At 34.8% G+C, this 15,892-nt stretch overlaps 2 protein-coding genes across 8 annotated transcripts in view; both read right to left on the bottom strand.

Moving 5' to 3' along the window:
* The window catches only part of LOC142339193 (uncharacterized), a 90,238-nt gene that overhangs the window by 8,099 nt on the left and 66,247 nt on the right, over window positions 1-15,892 (bottom strand). For all 3 annotated transcript variants that reach the window (XM_075389000.1, XM_075388998.1, XM_075388999.1), the window contains 3 exons: window positions 12,537-12,597; window positions 11,969-12,056; window positions 8,188-8,669 (listed from right to left, as the gene is read on the bottom strand). In XM_075389000.1, the coding sequence (XP_075245115.1) occupies window positions 8,188-8,669; window positions 11,969-12,056; window positions 12,537-12,597 (631 nt within the window). The remainder of the gene's footprint in view (window positions 1-8,187; window positions 8,670-11,968; window positions 12,057-12,536; window positions 12,598-15,892) is intronic.
* On the bottom strand, window positions 1,180-8,181 carry LOC142339194 (uncharacterized). 5 transcript variants are annotated; one of them, XM_075389001.1, is made up of 7 exons: window positions 7,013-8,181; window positions 4,643-4,848; window positions 3,992-4,192; window positions 2,827-3,343; window positions 2,260-2,409; window positions 1,780-1,868; window positions 1,180-1,394 (listed from the first exon to the last, which is right to left on the bottom strand). In XM_075389001.1, exons 1-7 carry the CDS (start codon window positions 7,152-7,154, stop codon window positions 1,338-1,340), a joined length of 1,362 nt encoding a protein of 453 aa, XP_075245116.1. In that variant the 5' UTR covers window positions 7,155-8,181; the 3' UTR covers window positions 1,180-1,337. The 5 variants fall into 5 exon arrangements, with proteins under 5 accessions (XP_075245116.1, XP_075245119.1, XP_075245118.1 ...); XM_075389004.1 differs by having other exon boundaries at window positions 2,260-2,394; XM_075389003.1 differs by having other exon boundaries at window positions 3,992-4,183.

Genomic DNA, 15,892 nt, shown 5'->3' with positions numbered 1-15,892 from the left:
TATACAAACTATAATCAATGCAAAAACGAATATTAGTTTCTTAGCGAACAACCCCATAGCGAACAACTTTGGTGGGGCTTTAGTTCTGGTGGGGTCGACAATCCCAAATGACAGAGCTTGCATGATAATCTTGCATCAGCTTAGAGTACAAATTAATCCATGTTCAAAAAATATATGCGGAGAAAGAAACGCAAAATATTCTTGTAAACATTTAAATGATATATTTAACCAAAAAGTCAAACATTCTGGTCGCAAAAATATATGCATAATTCAAACAAGCCTTCATTATTTTTACTTCAAAAATGTATTCAAATCAAGAAAACAAAAGTTTTATTGAATATTTTGGTTTCCTCTAAAATAAAAATAAACTTTGAGCGCTTCCTGTGTTTTTACTCAAATAAAATAGTTCTCATTGAGAAATTAAAAACAGGAACCTAAATCATTTTTTTTATTTTGATCAAGCCGAGAAAAACATGAAGACGAAAAAATAGACGATACTATTTAAATTTATACGCATGAAAAACTGGCCATTGCTTATTCTACAAATTCTGGCTATAAACAGTACACAGCTCGTTTTTACTTTCAGTCGCAATTGTGATCATAAAACAGACAAGACGGAGGCTTAGAAGTGCATAAAAAGATCGTTCTTTTCTTTTGAACATGAATTATTAATGCCTGTGCTGCGTATGAGGAAGGAACGACTTCGGTTACAATTGAAGACTCTTTTTCTTCACTGTCGTCACTCCGCCCATCTAGTTCCTTTGGTCTGAGATGGACACTATAAAATGTCAACTATTTCTGAATAGTAAATGACGAAGACAAAATGCCTAAAACTGGCTTTTGCTTTTTTCGCCACAAAACACTCAAACTATGTAAATCAGGATTTGCATTTACTAAAACTAATAAAGGTTTACTAAACATATTTTGTACTTAAAAAATGCATTAAACATTTTTATATATTTTAGTAAAGCTGGTAAAATTGACAATCTACAGAACAGACCCCTGGATAGGAAACCATCTGTTTTAGTATTTAAAAAGTCTCTTTTAACGTGACTAAAGTTAGAAATCGAGGCCTTTTCCCATTATAGACCCCACAGTATAAACGGGACTAGAACCCCCCCCCCCCCCCCTCCCTAATCACCCTTGTTATACCATATATGGGTCAATAATTTCGCATGGGTCTATGATGGGAAAGAGCCAAAACTATTTGTCTTATAAAGTTGCGGCAATAATTTAAATCTGACGTAAGTTGATTGTTTGATTCTGTTATTGAAAAAGCGACTGGAAATCTTTCGTAATTTCTGTTTGCAATTATTACAAACTTTGGTCTGAAATTGTTACTCGGTGTTTGTAAGCGAATGTTGAATTGACTCCTCGGAAGCGAGTGCCATGGACTCAAAATGCAGAAAAATTAAAGAGACGGGTCAAAACGGCATTCTTTGAAGCCATCATTCTCCATTGCTAATTAACAGTTTCCCTTTGAATAATTCCATTGTCCGTTTGAACTTATATAGCTTCCGAATTTCCCCTGAACAAAATTTTCCTTTTCATAATCATGGTTCTGCAACCATATTTCTGGATTGGAGAGCCTTAAATGGAGGGACTAACTATTACCATGGGTAGATACTAAAATAAAGATGTAAACACGTCAATTATGGAATACCACAATCAATCTACACGAATGGGGAGGGGGGTGTTTTCTACAGAAAACAGTTGTTAACTCTTTTGATTTTCTTTTTCTGCATTTTGATGCAATTCGCCCTCCAAATATGTTCACACCAATTTTGCAGCTGGCGATCCGCTTGATTCGTACCCATGCACCCTTGCACCGCACAGTTTAGACTCCATCGGGTGTCTGTTCATCGCGCCTATGGGAACTTTTTTTCTTTTTCCCGTGAAATTTTATTTCATTGCATTGTGTAAACAAATTTGTGATTTTTTGTTTTAATAACAGTTTGAATATCATAAAATGAGGTGATACCATAGCCATAACGGTCGGTAAAAACCACAGTGAAAGCAAATTGACATGTCAACATTACCGGGTCGAGGTTTCTCAGAGATAATGTAAGATTTGTGGTGAATGGCCGTGAAAATAAAATAATTTTCATCACAAACTGCCTCCATGAGTTAATGCGTTGAAAGCGGTGACTTTTTGTGACAATTGCGGTAAATTTAGCCGTGAACTTTTTTCGGCTTATTTGTCGCAATTCTACTTTTCTGGGGTAGAAGAAAACAGGGGTAAAAGGAAAAAGTTCCCGCCTAAATTCCGGTAGCACCTTGCACATATGTGTCGCATTATCACGTGTTTTTCCTTCCCTTTTAGGGCAAAGTGGTCGTCTTTGAATTTGCATCTGTCATCTCGTTGGTACTCTTGACATACGTACACTTTGGGCACTTCAGTTGTAAAATCTTATAACGTGAGATCATTAATTTCTAATATAATGTTGTAACTCAATTTTTAAACCCATCTTGAGACGAGTTTCGAGAATAAATATTCTTTAGACCAAATTGATACTTCTCCATGTTTCGCCATATATTCCCAGAAATTTACTGTAGTTATAGCTATATAACTAGATGAATTATTACAATATAACAAACATATTTTGATTAAGGAAATCTAGTATTTCGGTAATCCGAGTAATTGTTGTTGTGGGCTAAATGATCACTGACTCTTTTAAGTAATTTTTTAATTGTAATATTAATCTGCCCGATATTGCTAAGTTTCCTCCCTTATTGAACCATTTAAATATCGTTATCAATTTGCTATTCAAGCTAGCTCACTATAAGCTATAATCCCTTCCGGTTATCCCACGTTATATTTTTTACCCTTATTTGTACCCTGCTTCGAACCCTCCGAAGGTTCTGAAATTTCGACTGTCCTGCTCACATTTTGATCATTCTTTTCTACCTTAAGTCTCGATGCGTCTTCAGAATTTCTGACATCCAATGATTTTTCAGAGCTTTTTGTAACCTCCGGTATTGGATTAGCAACAGCCCTCGGAATGAAAGTATGTCGTTGATCGTCATCATCTAAGTTACGACTGTTGAAAAAGGGATCTGATTGGTCAAAAGTTTTCGCTCGTCGTGAAAGCAGCCGAGGTTCGCTGGCAAGTTCGTGCGACGAATGCTTACTTCCATAAAAGGCACTTCGTTTCGATCGCACTCTTTGCAAGTCGTCTTCGTATTTCTGTCGTTGTAGCTTTTCCATCTCTCTTTGTTGTTCGTTTCTGGGTTTCCAAACAATCATTTCGTTTTCATCTCGTGGGGAGAGTTTAATTCCAGACTGTTTCAGTTCCTCCATTCGTCTCATGTGTTTTTGAGCCAAGCGCTGTTGGGATTGGGCCTGGTTTAGAAGTCGGTTAGTGAACAAAAAATAAGGAATGAAAAATCCAGTGAAACGAAGCTTGAAACATCTCAACAAAAATTTCATAAGAGTCTTGATAAAAACTACAAGCACTAAGCACGAACTCACAAGATGATGAAATGAAAAGACAATGAATGCAATTTTAACCAAGAAATTATCAACAAATGTCCCCAGTTTGTTTTGAAAAAGTCAAGACTGAATTTTTGGCAAGATGATCTAGTTTTTGCCTTAATGGAAATGAACAGTAAGTAATCTCATGTAACACAGAAATTTTCTAGTTTTACTTTGACGTAAGTGTCCGCTAAAACACTGACATAAAATACGGAGGGTATATAGGCCTGGAACGAGTTTCACGTCTTGATTAGTACTTTTCTAGAGAAATAGACGTTTTGCGATGACAAGGCAGTACTGGTAATGTATTATTTTAGTTTTTAGACTTGTATAGATTTGTAGAGCATTGGTAAAATTTTGTAAAGATTTTAAAAAAAACTTGATCAGAGCTGAACTTTGACTGAATAATTTGGCCTCAGTCCAGATAAAGATCCACATTTAAAAAAAATTGAATATCAGCAAAACTTCCTAATTTTTATATCCACTTTTGTTCAAAAAGCCGACTTCTCTTCGTACATATTTAATTTTATCTTGCATGACTGTTTGCTGTAATTTGGCCATTTGACTGTCAAGTGTTTTCAATTCTTCTTTTAAAATGTGGACTCGCGATGTTTCAACTTCCCGTTGGAGGGCCTCAACTTCTGTACTCAGATTGGTCAACTCATATCGCATTGATGCTATTTGGGAATTTGCGTCGCTGTCCATTTTCTCAGGATCCTCGAAATGTTTTCATTCTGTATTCATACCCCCCCCCCTTGTGCCCTTATGTGTCATTCCCCCCTTATGCCCACCCCACTACTTTATGCACCTTAGTTACAAAATAAGGGCAATTGCATAGAAAAACTTGACATGCGATTATAGCACTGCTTCAAATAATACGCATTAACTAAATTGAGGAAGAACAGTAGAAAAATGCATTTCTTCAATTAGTTTTTTATATTAACATCATCCATGAATATATAGCCCCAATTAGCTCATATTTAAGGTTATGATGGAGGGTGAGGGTGGAGGGGAGGGAAGAGGGATTATAAGTTTTAAACCCGCAAGTGGCGATATAAAAGCAAAGACCCAAAATTTTTTTTTTTTAAATTTATTGTTCTGTTTTTCTGTTCAGCTTATTTTATTTAGAGACAACCAAAACATTTCGTCAGTGAACTTCTGTGCCACCTTATAAATTGTATGCAACTTATGCACTTCAGCTTTGAGCTGTTCGGTTCTTGCATTTTTGCCAGCAGTGCTCTTGCCCATGTATTGATGAAGTCGTCTTAATTTGCGAAGATCAGACACTAAATACTCGTACATTTCTCTCTCGGCTATGAGCTGACTGAGAACGTCTTTTTCTCGACTTAGCAGAGCAACTTCGGCGTCGGAATCTATTTCATCCATTCGTTAAAGATCTTAGAGAGTCTTTGCGATAATATGACCCGACAGTGTAAAGAAATACCCGATAAACATCTTGACAAATAGTTTTAAAAAGAGCAAAGAATGATGAAAGCATGAATATCAACCAAAAAGTACGTAAAACAATCAAAATACTTATGTCAATTGACAAAAACATAAGGAACGAATATCAGAAACTTTCCATTGCTCAAAAATTGGTACGCTCTCAAAAACGATGACCAAATAAAACATTGATCCAATTACTAAAAAAAAAGTTTGATCAATTTTGCAAATTTTTAGAGGAAAGATTCTGAGAGCCAATTGATCTACTGCGTGCTTTTTCAAAAACACGTTACAAGAGAAAACGAAACCTATCGCGTCAATATGTCTTGACATGTATTGATGGAGACCAACTGATGAAGATTATTTTTAGGCCAATTTTCAAAACTACGATTGTATCAAGTTAGGTGAATTTTTGATCAGATGAGTATTTTTCTTGGATTTATTTTGAGTTTTCAGACAAGGTTGCAGTGCAAAAAAATTCCTTGTCATAGCGTTGACAAACCACGAGATCCATCAGTAGTAGCTCCTCGGGGGGGGGGGGTCTAGGAAAGAAAACCCCACGGAAATAAAACCCCGAATTTTAAATTCTTATTTTGGTCGTGATAATTTTTTCGGTTGTGATGGTTTTCTATTAAGACCCAAGGGTCGCTAAAGCATGGCTATGACCCGCGAGGCATAGCCAAACGCGCTAAATATGCAGCTCATTAAAAGTCAAGTGGAGGTTTTTTTCCGTGGGGGTTTATTTTCTATCTAAAATTGTTTTCTTTTTGTGGGTTTTTTCCAAAAGGGCCAACTACTCCGAGAAAATTCTCATGAGTCTAGCTGAATTAATTTAGCTATAAAACCAAATTTTTCATTGGACAACTCTTAAAAATAATATTAACATCACCCTTTCCAAAAAAAATGAGAAAGATATTCCAACCAGATACAGGTCAATATCTATAACACTAACTTTGTAAAAAGTTGGGGTAAAGTTTGATTAAACGTTTAGTAAAAATTTATTCTCTGGATACCTACATTTAGCACCGATTCCGATTCCGAATCTGATTCTTCCTTAGAAAAACGTTGAACAATTGATTTTGCCGTATAACGTACAAAAACAAATGCCGAATACAACGACAAAAAATGATATGCAGCGGCTGCATTAATCGACCTGTACAATGCATTTAATTTAGGTATCTCGATTACCAAGTTAATAAGCATATGTTTCTTTAAAGATGGTCAAACAATATGAAGTTTTTTTTGTGTGTCCACCAGCATCAAATTTTGGTGACATATTCGCTTGAAAGGACCAGAAACCTCCAAGAAGTAATTTTTGAATTTTTTAAGGACCGACGTTGACCAACATTTACATAAACGATTTCGTTATCATAAATGACATCAGTCAGTTAATTCAATTTGAAAATGAAACGTCATCTATGCAATAACAAGAACTTTGCATTGACCAAAATCTAATAAAAAGGGAAAGTGTCCAAAATCAATTATTACATTGAGTAAACGAAGTCGAAAATAACTTAACTGTTTTTGGTTACATGTGTGACCAAAAAGCAAACATAAATACTGCTGATCAACCTATTGACGATTGGAGAGTTAAAAGGAGTTGTATTTTGCACAAAAATATGTAGCGCAAATATTAACGGGGAGGTAGTGAGATTCAAGAAAATTAAAAATTTAGCACAACAAACATAATCATAACTTTATTAGGAACATAACTTTAGGAAAAAGTGCGCAGAACATTTTGTTATGGAACTATTTGGGAATGACCCAGGTAATGTTCAACGTGACATATCTTGACGCACTTTCAGTTTAACGTTGAAATTTCAATACAGAATTGTGAACAGAAGTAGCCAGATTAGAAAAGACGTTTCACGAATAGTAAAAAAAGCTTAAAAAATTCGAGGCGTCTTAACATGCTTTCGAATATCAGTGCTCCATTTGCACTTTTTGTATAAAAAAAGAGCTTGCAAAAAATAATAATTCGGTTTTCCGATTTCATTCATTTGGAATATTCTCAGATTGCAGAACAACTGAATGATCTGAGCTGGCTTTCAAAATATGTTCTTGAATGAATGATTCTTGATCTGGTTCCTTGACCTTCTTGTTGATTTGATTGCGAACAATTGGCGCCAATGTTCACAGTCTTCGTCGTCGATTTGTCGCTGTATGAAGTTTCTTCTTTTAATCCGACATCTTTAGATGTATGTGACCTTTGTAATTGTTTTTCGTTACCGGCCATTGTAATATTGATAATTCAGCTGTTTAAAAACCGATGCAAAATCAAAACGTTTAATGTGCTATTGTTAATAACCAGTTGAAACAAAAAAAAACGCTGGAACAATAAAAAGTATTGTTGCTGCAAATTATATATAGAAAAAACTGTATTTTGAAGTGTGAAAAGTATTTTTAAGTGCTTTGAAAACACATTGCGGTTATGGTCGGATGAATTGGGACACCAGATTGGACTTTTTTCTAAGATAAAACTATAGAAAAAAATCGAACACTTGTTTATAAATGTGATTTCAAAGTTAAACCGCGGCGCATCAACTTACAAAAAACTGATACCAATATTGAAGACAACTTGGCGCCTTAGTTTAACAGGGCGGTGAGAGAGTTAAACTGATTTACTGGAAAGAATGAACATGAAATAAGGCACAGTTTTATTTAATAAAGTAAATTTGAATCCCGAAGCTCGAAATTAGAAAGTTTCTGGGACACTTTCTGGGAAATTTTTTAATCTGTTCTGTAGGCACAACATTCTCTCTATTAACAAAAAAAAACAAAAAGAAACAAGTGGAAAGTATTTGGAAACTTTGTAATAGTGAGAAATTTTACGTCGAACAGTTGGCCGAAAAATCACTTTGTACTGTTAAAATCCATTTCAGAACATTTGAACCGTCTTTGTGCATGCTTAACGTATTCACTTGCTTAACGTGTAAAGCTTCACTTGCTTAAAGCATGCTTAACGTGTAAAGCTGATGAGGCACCCGATGAATGCTCAGGATAATAATGGATACGATAGTGATTGGATATATAATTACAGGATACTATGAAAATTTACTGATATTGTATCTCTTCCTATGCGTCAGAAATGATTCAGAACTGAAAAGTAACACAAACTCATAGTATGCGCACGGGCATTTACTATTAGACAGTACATAATCATAGTATAAGCACCCTTATTTACTCTGAATCAGTACTGATTAAGACCAGTTATTCACTCTGAACATGGTGATTAAATGATGTACAGTGAATTTTGTACATAGCGTTACCTCTGCAGGATGCAAGTTAGCTGCTGTTCAGTGCAGTTTGGGTCTAAGTTGCCAATCACGAGGGTTGCACTACTATCTACGTGGTTTTGCTGCTGTTGTGCCTGGGATGTTGACCCAACACCACCCAACCCGGGTACCAATGAGTTAACGAGAGCTGCCGCTGCCGCCGACGCACTCATTGGAACGGCACAACCGCCAGAGTTAAACTGAGGAATGCCCAAGCCAGGGTGTACCTGCGGACCACCATGGTGTACCGCAGGGTTCAACCCCGGAATTGGATGGTTTCCTGCGGCTGTGGTGCAAGCGACTACGGAGGGGTGATTTTGGTGGTGGGTGTTTTGGATTGTGGGGTGTGGAAGGGTGGGTTGGTGGGCGATTGGGGAGCCCGGGGTGGTGGCGGGTGGAAATGGTGGAGGTGCGGTGGAAGTGGAGGAGGCTGCGGCTGCTAGCTGTTGGGCTAACTGGACATTGGCCGCTGCCACCTATCAACAAACAAACAACACACATACACAACTCACTATTTCTACCAACTAATCATTAATGATAGGGTTATTCTCATTACAGCTACCCATACTAACCAAACTAAAAATGGCCGAAAATCAGGTTTGTCGAAATAACCAACATATAATCTTAATTTCAATAGTATTAAACTGGCCAATAGTATTGTTCATTATATCCGTTTAAGCTTAAAGTTTTAAGTTTTACAAAATGGTCAATGATGATTCAAAATAAAGTTTTTCTGAAGTTATTGAGGATAAATTTTCCCTTAATATTCCATTTTTTCGTAAGTGAACTTAAAAATAGTGAATTATGATGAATGTTGTAGTTGAAGACGAATGGCGGCTACATCACTAAACCGAATGTTCAGTTAGCCTCAACAGTGCAAGAAGCAGAACTTCACTAATGACACTTCAAAAAGCACGTGACAGTTAGTTTAATCAGGCGTTTTTTAAAATCAGTTGGTGCAAATTAAGCTACTAGAGAACTACCACCTAAGCAGTGCATAAAAATAATTTTAAAAGAGTTCTATTCAGTGTTTATAGTGAGAAAAATTATTTTAAATTCCTCAACCGAAAAAACTTTCTAAAACTACTGCGCTTAAAAAAATTTCTTAAAGCTTTATAAGAAAAAACTACTAAATTTTTTATAGATTTTAATTTCTTTTACTAAAAACCCGAGCAACACCGATTTATATTTTGAAAAATACCAATATGCTATTGTATTGACACAAAACAAAGCACAGATAGGATACAATACAGCAGATAAAATGAAATCATCGCTTACTTTTTTGGTCAATAAACTAATTTTATGGCATTTTTCTGGTGACAAAGCTTAACTTCAGATGGCTATCATTTCATAATATAATCATTTTATTGGTCACTCTTGTGTTTTAGCAAAACTTGTTTCAACAAAAAACCACACGCATATAATTAACACAGCGCAGGATTATTTAAAAAATCAAAAACTGTAACTATTGTTCTTTAGACATCTTTTTTTATCAATTGCAAGTTATTTTGCAAAAAGACTTAAGAAATAATCAAAATTCATATTTGAATTTTGATAACATTTCAAATCAATAGCAATTTTCTTCTATAAATGTGTATATTTTATTGTCAGCCATAAAATGGTTCAAAATAGATCTTCCGTTTGGGTAATTTCATATATGTGATTCATTATAATTGAATACTACAAAAATTTGCCTGATTTTAGTTTTCGATATTTTTAGTTGGCTTCAATTGAAAGTTGTTTGACTCTAAAAGTATGCGCCGAAAAAAACAAAAATTAATGCTAAATCAGATCAAACTCAGAATTTGAACTAAAATTAGTAAATTGTAATTAAAAGTTTTTTTCTGGTAAGTTAATCTCGCGGTTATAATACGTTTCAAGTAAAAATTACAGAGACAATTTTTATGTATTTTTAGTCAAATCGGGGTCCAGTCACTTGTAAAATGTTTAAATTTTGGAAAAAACGGAATCGTGGAATCTAGACAAAAATGTTAACAGATAAGTTTTTTGTTTGTCATCATACTCCGTTCCATCAACTTTTAACAACGAAGCATTTACATAAGATTTCCTTTCTCAGGAAATAAGTTGTTGATTTTGATTAAAAGTTGTCAACATTCACTTGAATCATCATTAACCGTTAAATTGTTTCACTAACGAACTTATTATTATAATGAAAAATAGCAATCAATACATGATCAATATCTAACTAAATTTTTAATTTTCAGACGCCCAGAATTTTTTTTTTAAAAAACCAAAGTGGTGAACAAATTATTTTCGATTCCAAAGTGGTGAACAAATTGGCGTTTGCAATTCATGGTATTAAACAGATCTTCTAGATTGTTGTTTCGCTAAGTAGATTAAATAATAATTTCTTTGAGTAACATTTTCATATTCATCGAATTGTCATGAATTCTTTTATTCGATACAGGGCAAATTTTTCAATCGACTAGGTAGATTGCTATTGGTATTAGTGTGTCCTTTTTGTGTGCTTTCAGACTTATATGCTTTGATTTTTAAGTTTAATTTTTCGAAAATTTCGAAACGATTTTAAAGCAAATTTCTGAAGATCGCCTCATATGAGCCATAGGCGTTCTCTCTTCAACGGCAGTCAACGAAATTTTCAATTAATGCTTTTGGGAAACATTATCATTACTATTGTTGAAATGCTTGTTCGAAATCATTTATGAGAGCACAAGTCTTTCTAAATTTCTGTGTCTAAGCAGTTCGTTTCCGAGGATCTACTCTGCTCCAAGCTTTTTGGGCATATAATTTTTTGGATCTTTTCCATTTATGCCTTCAGTACGTTATGCGGACCCCAGTTACAGAGCACGTGCCATTACATAGTAAATCATTTTGTAAAAAGTGGCACGTGCGTCTGGGGGTGCAAATAATATGCACCCACTAAGATGGGGGGCACAAACGGAAAAGATCCCAATTTTTATACCCCCAGGCTCACATATTATTTTTGCAGTAACATGTTAAATGACAACACAAAATTTGTAAGTTGGGAGCATGAAAAACCACTGCGGTGGGCAAAACAGAATAAATCCATTTCCGAAAAAAAAACAAAGGTAAAACCAAGCTACGCAAGGGAGCCAAAATTTGTAAATAGCTGATATTGAACGGACTGAAGTTTGATTAGCAATGAAATTCGAAGATCTAAAAATATAGATTATTTGAATGTGATAAAGTCAGAGAGATTATCTGGCATAAATTGAGAACCGCAGAGTAGTTATAAAATGACAAAAGGTTTGGTTATTTTGAGAACCGACATAAAAAAATATGGAATCAACGACTTTTATCATCTTAACACTTTTGGCGTTTTTCTAGGACCACAAGTGAAAATGAACTTTTTAAAAAGATTTGTTAAATTATGAATAGATTCTTGTTGTAGAAGAGTCTCACAGCGAAATGCCTCGTCGCAAATTGAATGCTAGTTTGGGTGTGACAAACACAATTATTTATATGGGCGTGAGATAGGGAATGATAAGATAAGTATAAGACCTTTATGTGAATGCCTAATATCCTAATTAAATGAACTACCCAGTAAACCCAATTATCGTACAATTTTTTGGTCTTTCCCATTACAACCCCAACCTGGTGGTAATATAATAATGTAAAGCCACCAATTACCGTGAATACACCATAATGGGGACTATAATTTAGTGGGCAGATGTAATGGTTGGGGGGGGGTATATTATATATCTAGGGTAGAAGAACCATGTCTATAATTTGTGTAGGTAATGATAGAGGGCAGTATTAATACAATGCTTACCTGGTTCTGAAGCATTGCGGGATTGATCATGGGGTGGTGGAAGGCGGCTGCTGCTGCTGCTGGATTGGCCAGTTCCGCATATGTTAGACTAAACAACACAACAAACCAAATCACTTTAGGGCGATACTCGCAGGTTGAGAGGTCGACCATTATTAAGCGGAGAACTATCGGTGTAAACAACTTTTTTTACACTCTTTGCACTCTTTTCCCCGTTATTTTCTGGGAAAATCCTCGACCCGTGGACAAAGTTGAGGTGGGGATAATTTCCCTACATTAATTACAGGTTCAAACACTATCCGACAGCCTTTTGATATTCATGCAGTTTACGTTTTGAAAAATACTGTTTCCAATCTTTCTAGATGTAAAAACTCAGGGTACAATAATATCTATAAAGATTTACCATTAAAATAATCAGATTGAAACGTGCCACGTTTTTTACATAGTAACATGCTATATAACGACATGTATAATTTGTAAGTGGGGGTCATAAAAAACACTGGGACCCGAAATAGAATAGATTTGTTTTTTCAATAAAATGATGATGAGAAAATAGTGAACAACTACTTACGCCTGTTGTTGGGCAGCCCATGTCTCTGCCGCTGCAGCTGCTGGTAGAAAAGCTGCCATAGCTGAAACAACCACTAATTTGGATCATAGTTGAATCCAGTTACTGCTCTAAGCAATTTAGATCAGGTCAAAATTTTGAGCCACATTACTCCAGCTCAATCTTTTAGTGATAATAAAGAAGCAGGAACGAATGTCAATCACGTGACAATTTTTGTTCCAGGAACGCGGTAACAAAGCACATAAAATTGCCACTAATGAAAAAATAACACCCTAAATAACACGAATAGGGAATGTAAGACTTCCTTAAAAAAATCGTGTACTCGAGTAATTTTTCCCAAAAAGAGCAACTTTTTTCGATTATATATAAATTTCTATCTAACCTTGTATATCCAGCCAGTTACAACAAAACCCGCTAAATCGCCGGTTGGATGTACTGAAAATGGGAAAATGGGAACTTTTGTCCCAAAACTAAAAAGGGATGTTTTATCCCACTTTTTAAATGGGAAATTAATTCCCACATTGCTGACTATATATAGGAAGCAAATTTTTATATCAGTCAGTACAGCACAGTTCAGTTTCAGTTCAGTTCAGTTAGTAGTTGATATTCCGTTCTTCAATCACCCAGTTTTATAGCTATCACCAAGCATTTGTTCAACAGTTGTTAACCAGTTGTTCTCGTTGAAATTACCAGCAGTTGTTTTGTTTGTTAACAAGTTTCAACATATGATATCAATCTTGCTTAAATCCTTATTTATATTGTACAACCCAACTGTTTTTATAATAAAATTTAAAAATCTATTCCTTTTATCTTTAGAACATCAAAGCTAAACTCTCTTTGTATACTCCCATTTAAGCGGCGAGTATAAATTGGTGCGACCAGTGAGGCTCACTCAAGGTTAGTAAATTCTATGTTCTAAAGACTCTAAATTTAATCTTTAACTTAAATAAAATCTGCTGCGAGGCAAAAAACTTAGGAAAAGTTTCCAAGTTGTCTCATTTCTATGTTCTGACTTAAATAAGTCGAACTTAACACTTTGTTTTAAATCATATATTAAAATTGTATCAGCTATTACTAAAATTTTATATGTTTCGTCAGTTATCTGACTTTAATAAAAGACTTAGAAAAATTTCTAAGTTCTCAAATAAAAATAAATTGTACCCAGAGGACGTAATTCTTAGATTATCTAAAGTTGTCTCTGGTACTTACAGAAACACTTAATTTATCTTAGATAAAATAAAAACTTGGCAAACGTCCAAGTATTATAAATAAAAATGGCTGATGCTCCTATTTCTTTGAATAATGTGTCTTTAACTACTTTTTCAGGTAACGATCCCAGTCAGAGTGCTCTTGACTTTTGGAATTCTGTTGATCAAAAAGTAAAATTTTCGTTAGGAGTTGTTCCTACTGATCCTGATAAGAAAAAGAGTTATGAAAATAGACAGAGATCTCTATTTGGGTCCCTTTTAACCGATACAGCCTTAGAATGGTTTAATACTATTGATGAGGCTAAAGTCTTAAATGATATTAAAAACGACTTTCTTGATAGATTTACTGACGGTCGTGATAAATTTAAGCATAGATTAGAGGTAGAAAATGCTTCTAGACAAGAAGGTGAATTAATAAAAAATTATTTTCATAGAGTCAAGCACGCGGTTGATAAAGGTTGGCCAGAAGACTTAACAAATGTAGCTAACGCTGATCGAGCGCAAGAAGCAGTAATACAATCCAGACAAAGAGAACAGAAATATATTGATTTTGCTATAAGGGGACTGCAACCCCCCTCACTAAAGCGAAAAGCACATGAACGACGTATCAAGAAACCTAACGAAAGTTGGGATGACTTAAAAGAACATCTAATAACGCAAGATTTAACTTGTATAGTTATTAAAGAGAATTCGGCTTAACAACCTTCAGACAAAATATCGTCCTTAGAGACTCAAATTAAGGAACTTACTAGCTTAATAAAAAGTAATGAAGTAAGTGCTATACAAAGTACGAACAACTTCAATAGAGACCCGAATATAAAAGGACGAGCCAATAATACTAGGTTCTGTGAGTATTGTAGAAATCACGGACACTCTATTTCTACTTGTAACAAAAAGAAGTTAGACGATGAAGTACAAAAGATTAGAAAGGAATTATTAGAGCAAAAAGAGACTAAGCCTACATTTAGTAATAACTACAGACGAGGTGCTTGGAATAACAACCAATACAATAGTAGAAATAATAGTTATAATAACAGAGCCCAAAACCCAAATTCCTTTTATAATAACCAGAGCGGCTACAAGTACGGCAATAGATTTAACCAAAATAAGCAATATGACCAAAGATTCCCCCGAGAAAATTCATTTCGGCAAAATGAATATGCTGCTAAACAATTTTATGAGCGTGAAAACAGCCAATTCAATAGAAATCAAGCCCATAGTAATACAAGGCCAACTTTACAACAAGAGACAAAGTCATATAATACGCAAAATGAAAACAACGTTCGCTGGATTCAACAAGAAGAAAACAACGTTGACTATTGTGACGCTATCTCAGATTTATTTCCTTTAAACTAATACGGTCTCCGAAAAATAAGAATAACACATCAAATCCAAAAGCTCGAATTTTCTTGAACTTATATCACTTTGCTACCGGAGACAATAAAAAACATAGTGGCTTAGAAATAGAATTCATGATTGACCCAGGATCAACTTGCACTATAATAAATTACCCAACATTTCTAGAGCTTAACCAATTGGGGCAACAAATAAACATCCAGACTTCAGGCAATAAAACAAGAACCTATAACGGTTCTGAAATACGCATGATAGGCTACACTATACTAACTTCATACTTTGATACAGACGGGAAATATAAAGCAAATCATAGGGTATGGGTTACTGAAGAGAAAACTTCTAATTTACTAGGAGTGGATTTTTGTCATACCTTTCTTAAAGCATTATACTTTGACATCCCAGCAGTAGAATTGAAGACTAACGATAAAGGAGTTCTTAGTTATGGCTCGCTAAATAATGAAAAGGAATATCCCCAAGTCTCTAAATTGAATGCAGTGATAATACATCAGCCCTTATATATCCCACCTAAGTCTACATTTCTCTACAAGCACAAGTGTAGTGAGCAAGATATATTTCCGAAAGGCACTTCTTTTGTACCTAATAGGACTACAGTAAAAACCGAGTTGTGCTTTATAAATACTATTTGTACTAAAAAGGAAAAGCAAATTCCCCTACTCATTGAAAACCACAAAAATCATCAAGTTACACTAAATAAAGGGATAATAGGATTTACTATATGTGATATTACAAACAACACACAAAAATACAGTATTCGTGACTGTAACGAATTTACTT

This window comes from Convolutriloba macropyga, chromosome 5 (assembly GCF_964194025.1).
Source record: "Convolutriloba macropyga chromosome 5, txConMacr16.3, whole genome shotgun sequence".
NCBI lineage: Eukaryota > Metazoa > Xenacoelomorpha > Acoela > Convolutidae > Convolutriloba > Convolutriloba macropyga.
The sequence above is the reverse complement of the archived record's forward strand: the minus strand, read 5'-3'. Positions and strand labels throughout refer to the sequence as shown.

What these genes read in the sequence shown, in the direction of transcription:
- LOC142339194 (XM_075389001.1), bottom strand. Translation starts at nt 7,154, where the DNA reads ATGGCCGGTAACGAAAAACAATTACAAAGGTCACATACATCTAAAGAT. An exon ending in TGCAAGATAAAATTAAATAT is followed by an intron (nt 3,344 to 3,991) that starts GTACGAAGAGAA and finishes CTTCTAAACCAG; the next exon opens with GCCCAATCCCAACAGCGCTT. An exon ending in GAAGCAGGGTACAAATAAGG is followed by an intron (nt 2,410 to 2,826) that starts GTAAAAAATATA and finishes TCACGTTATAAG; the next exon opens with ATTTTACAACTGAAGTGCCC.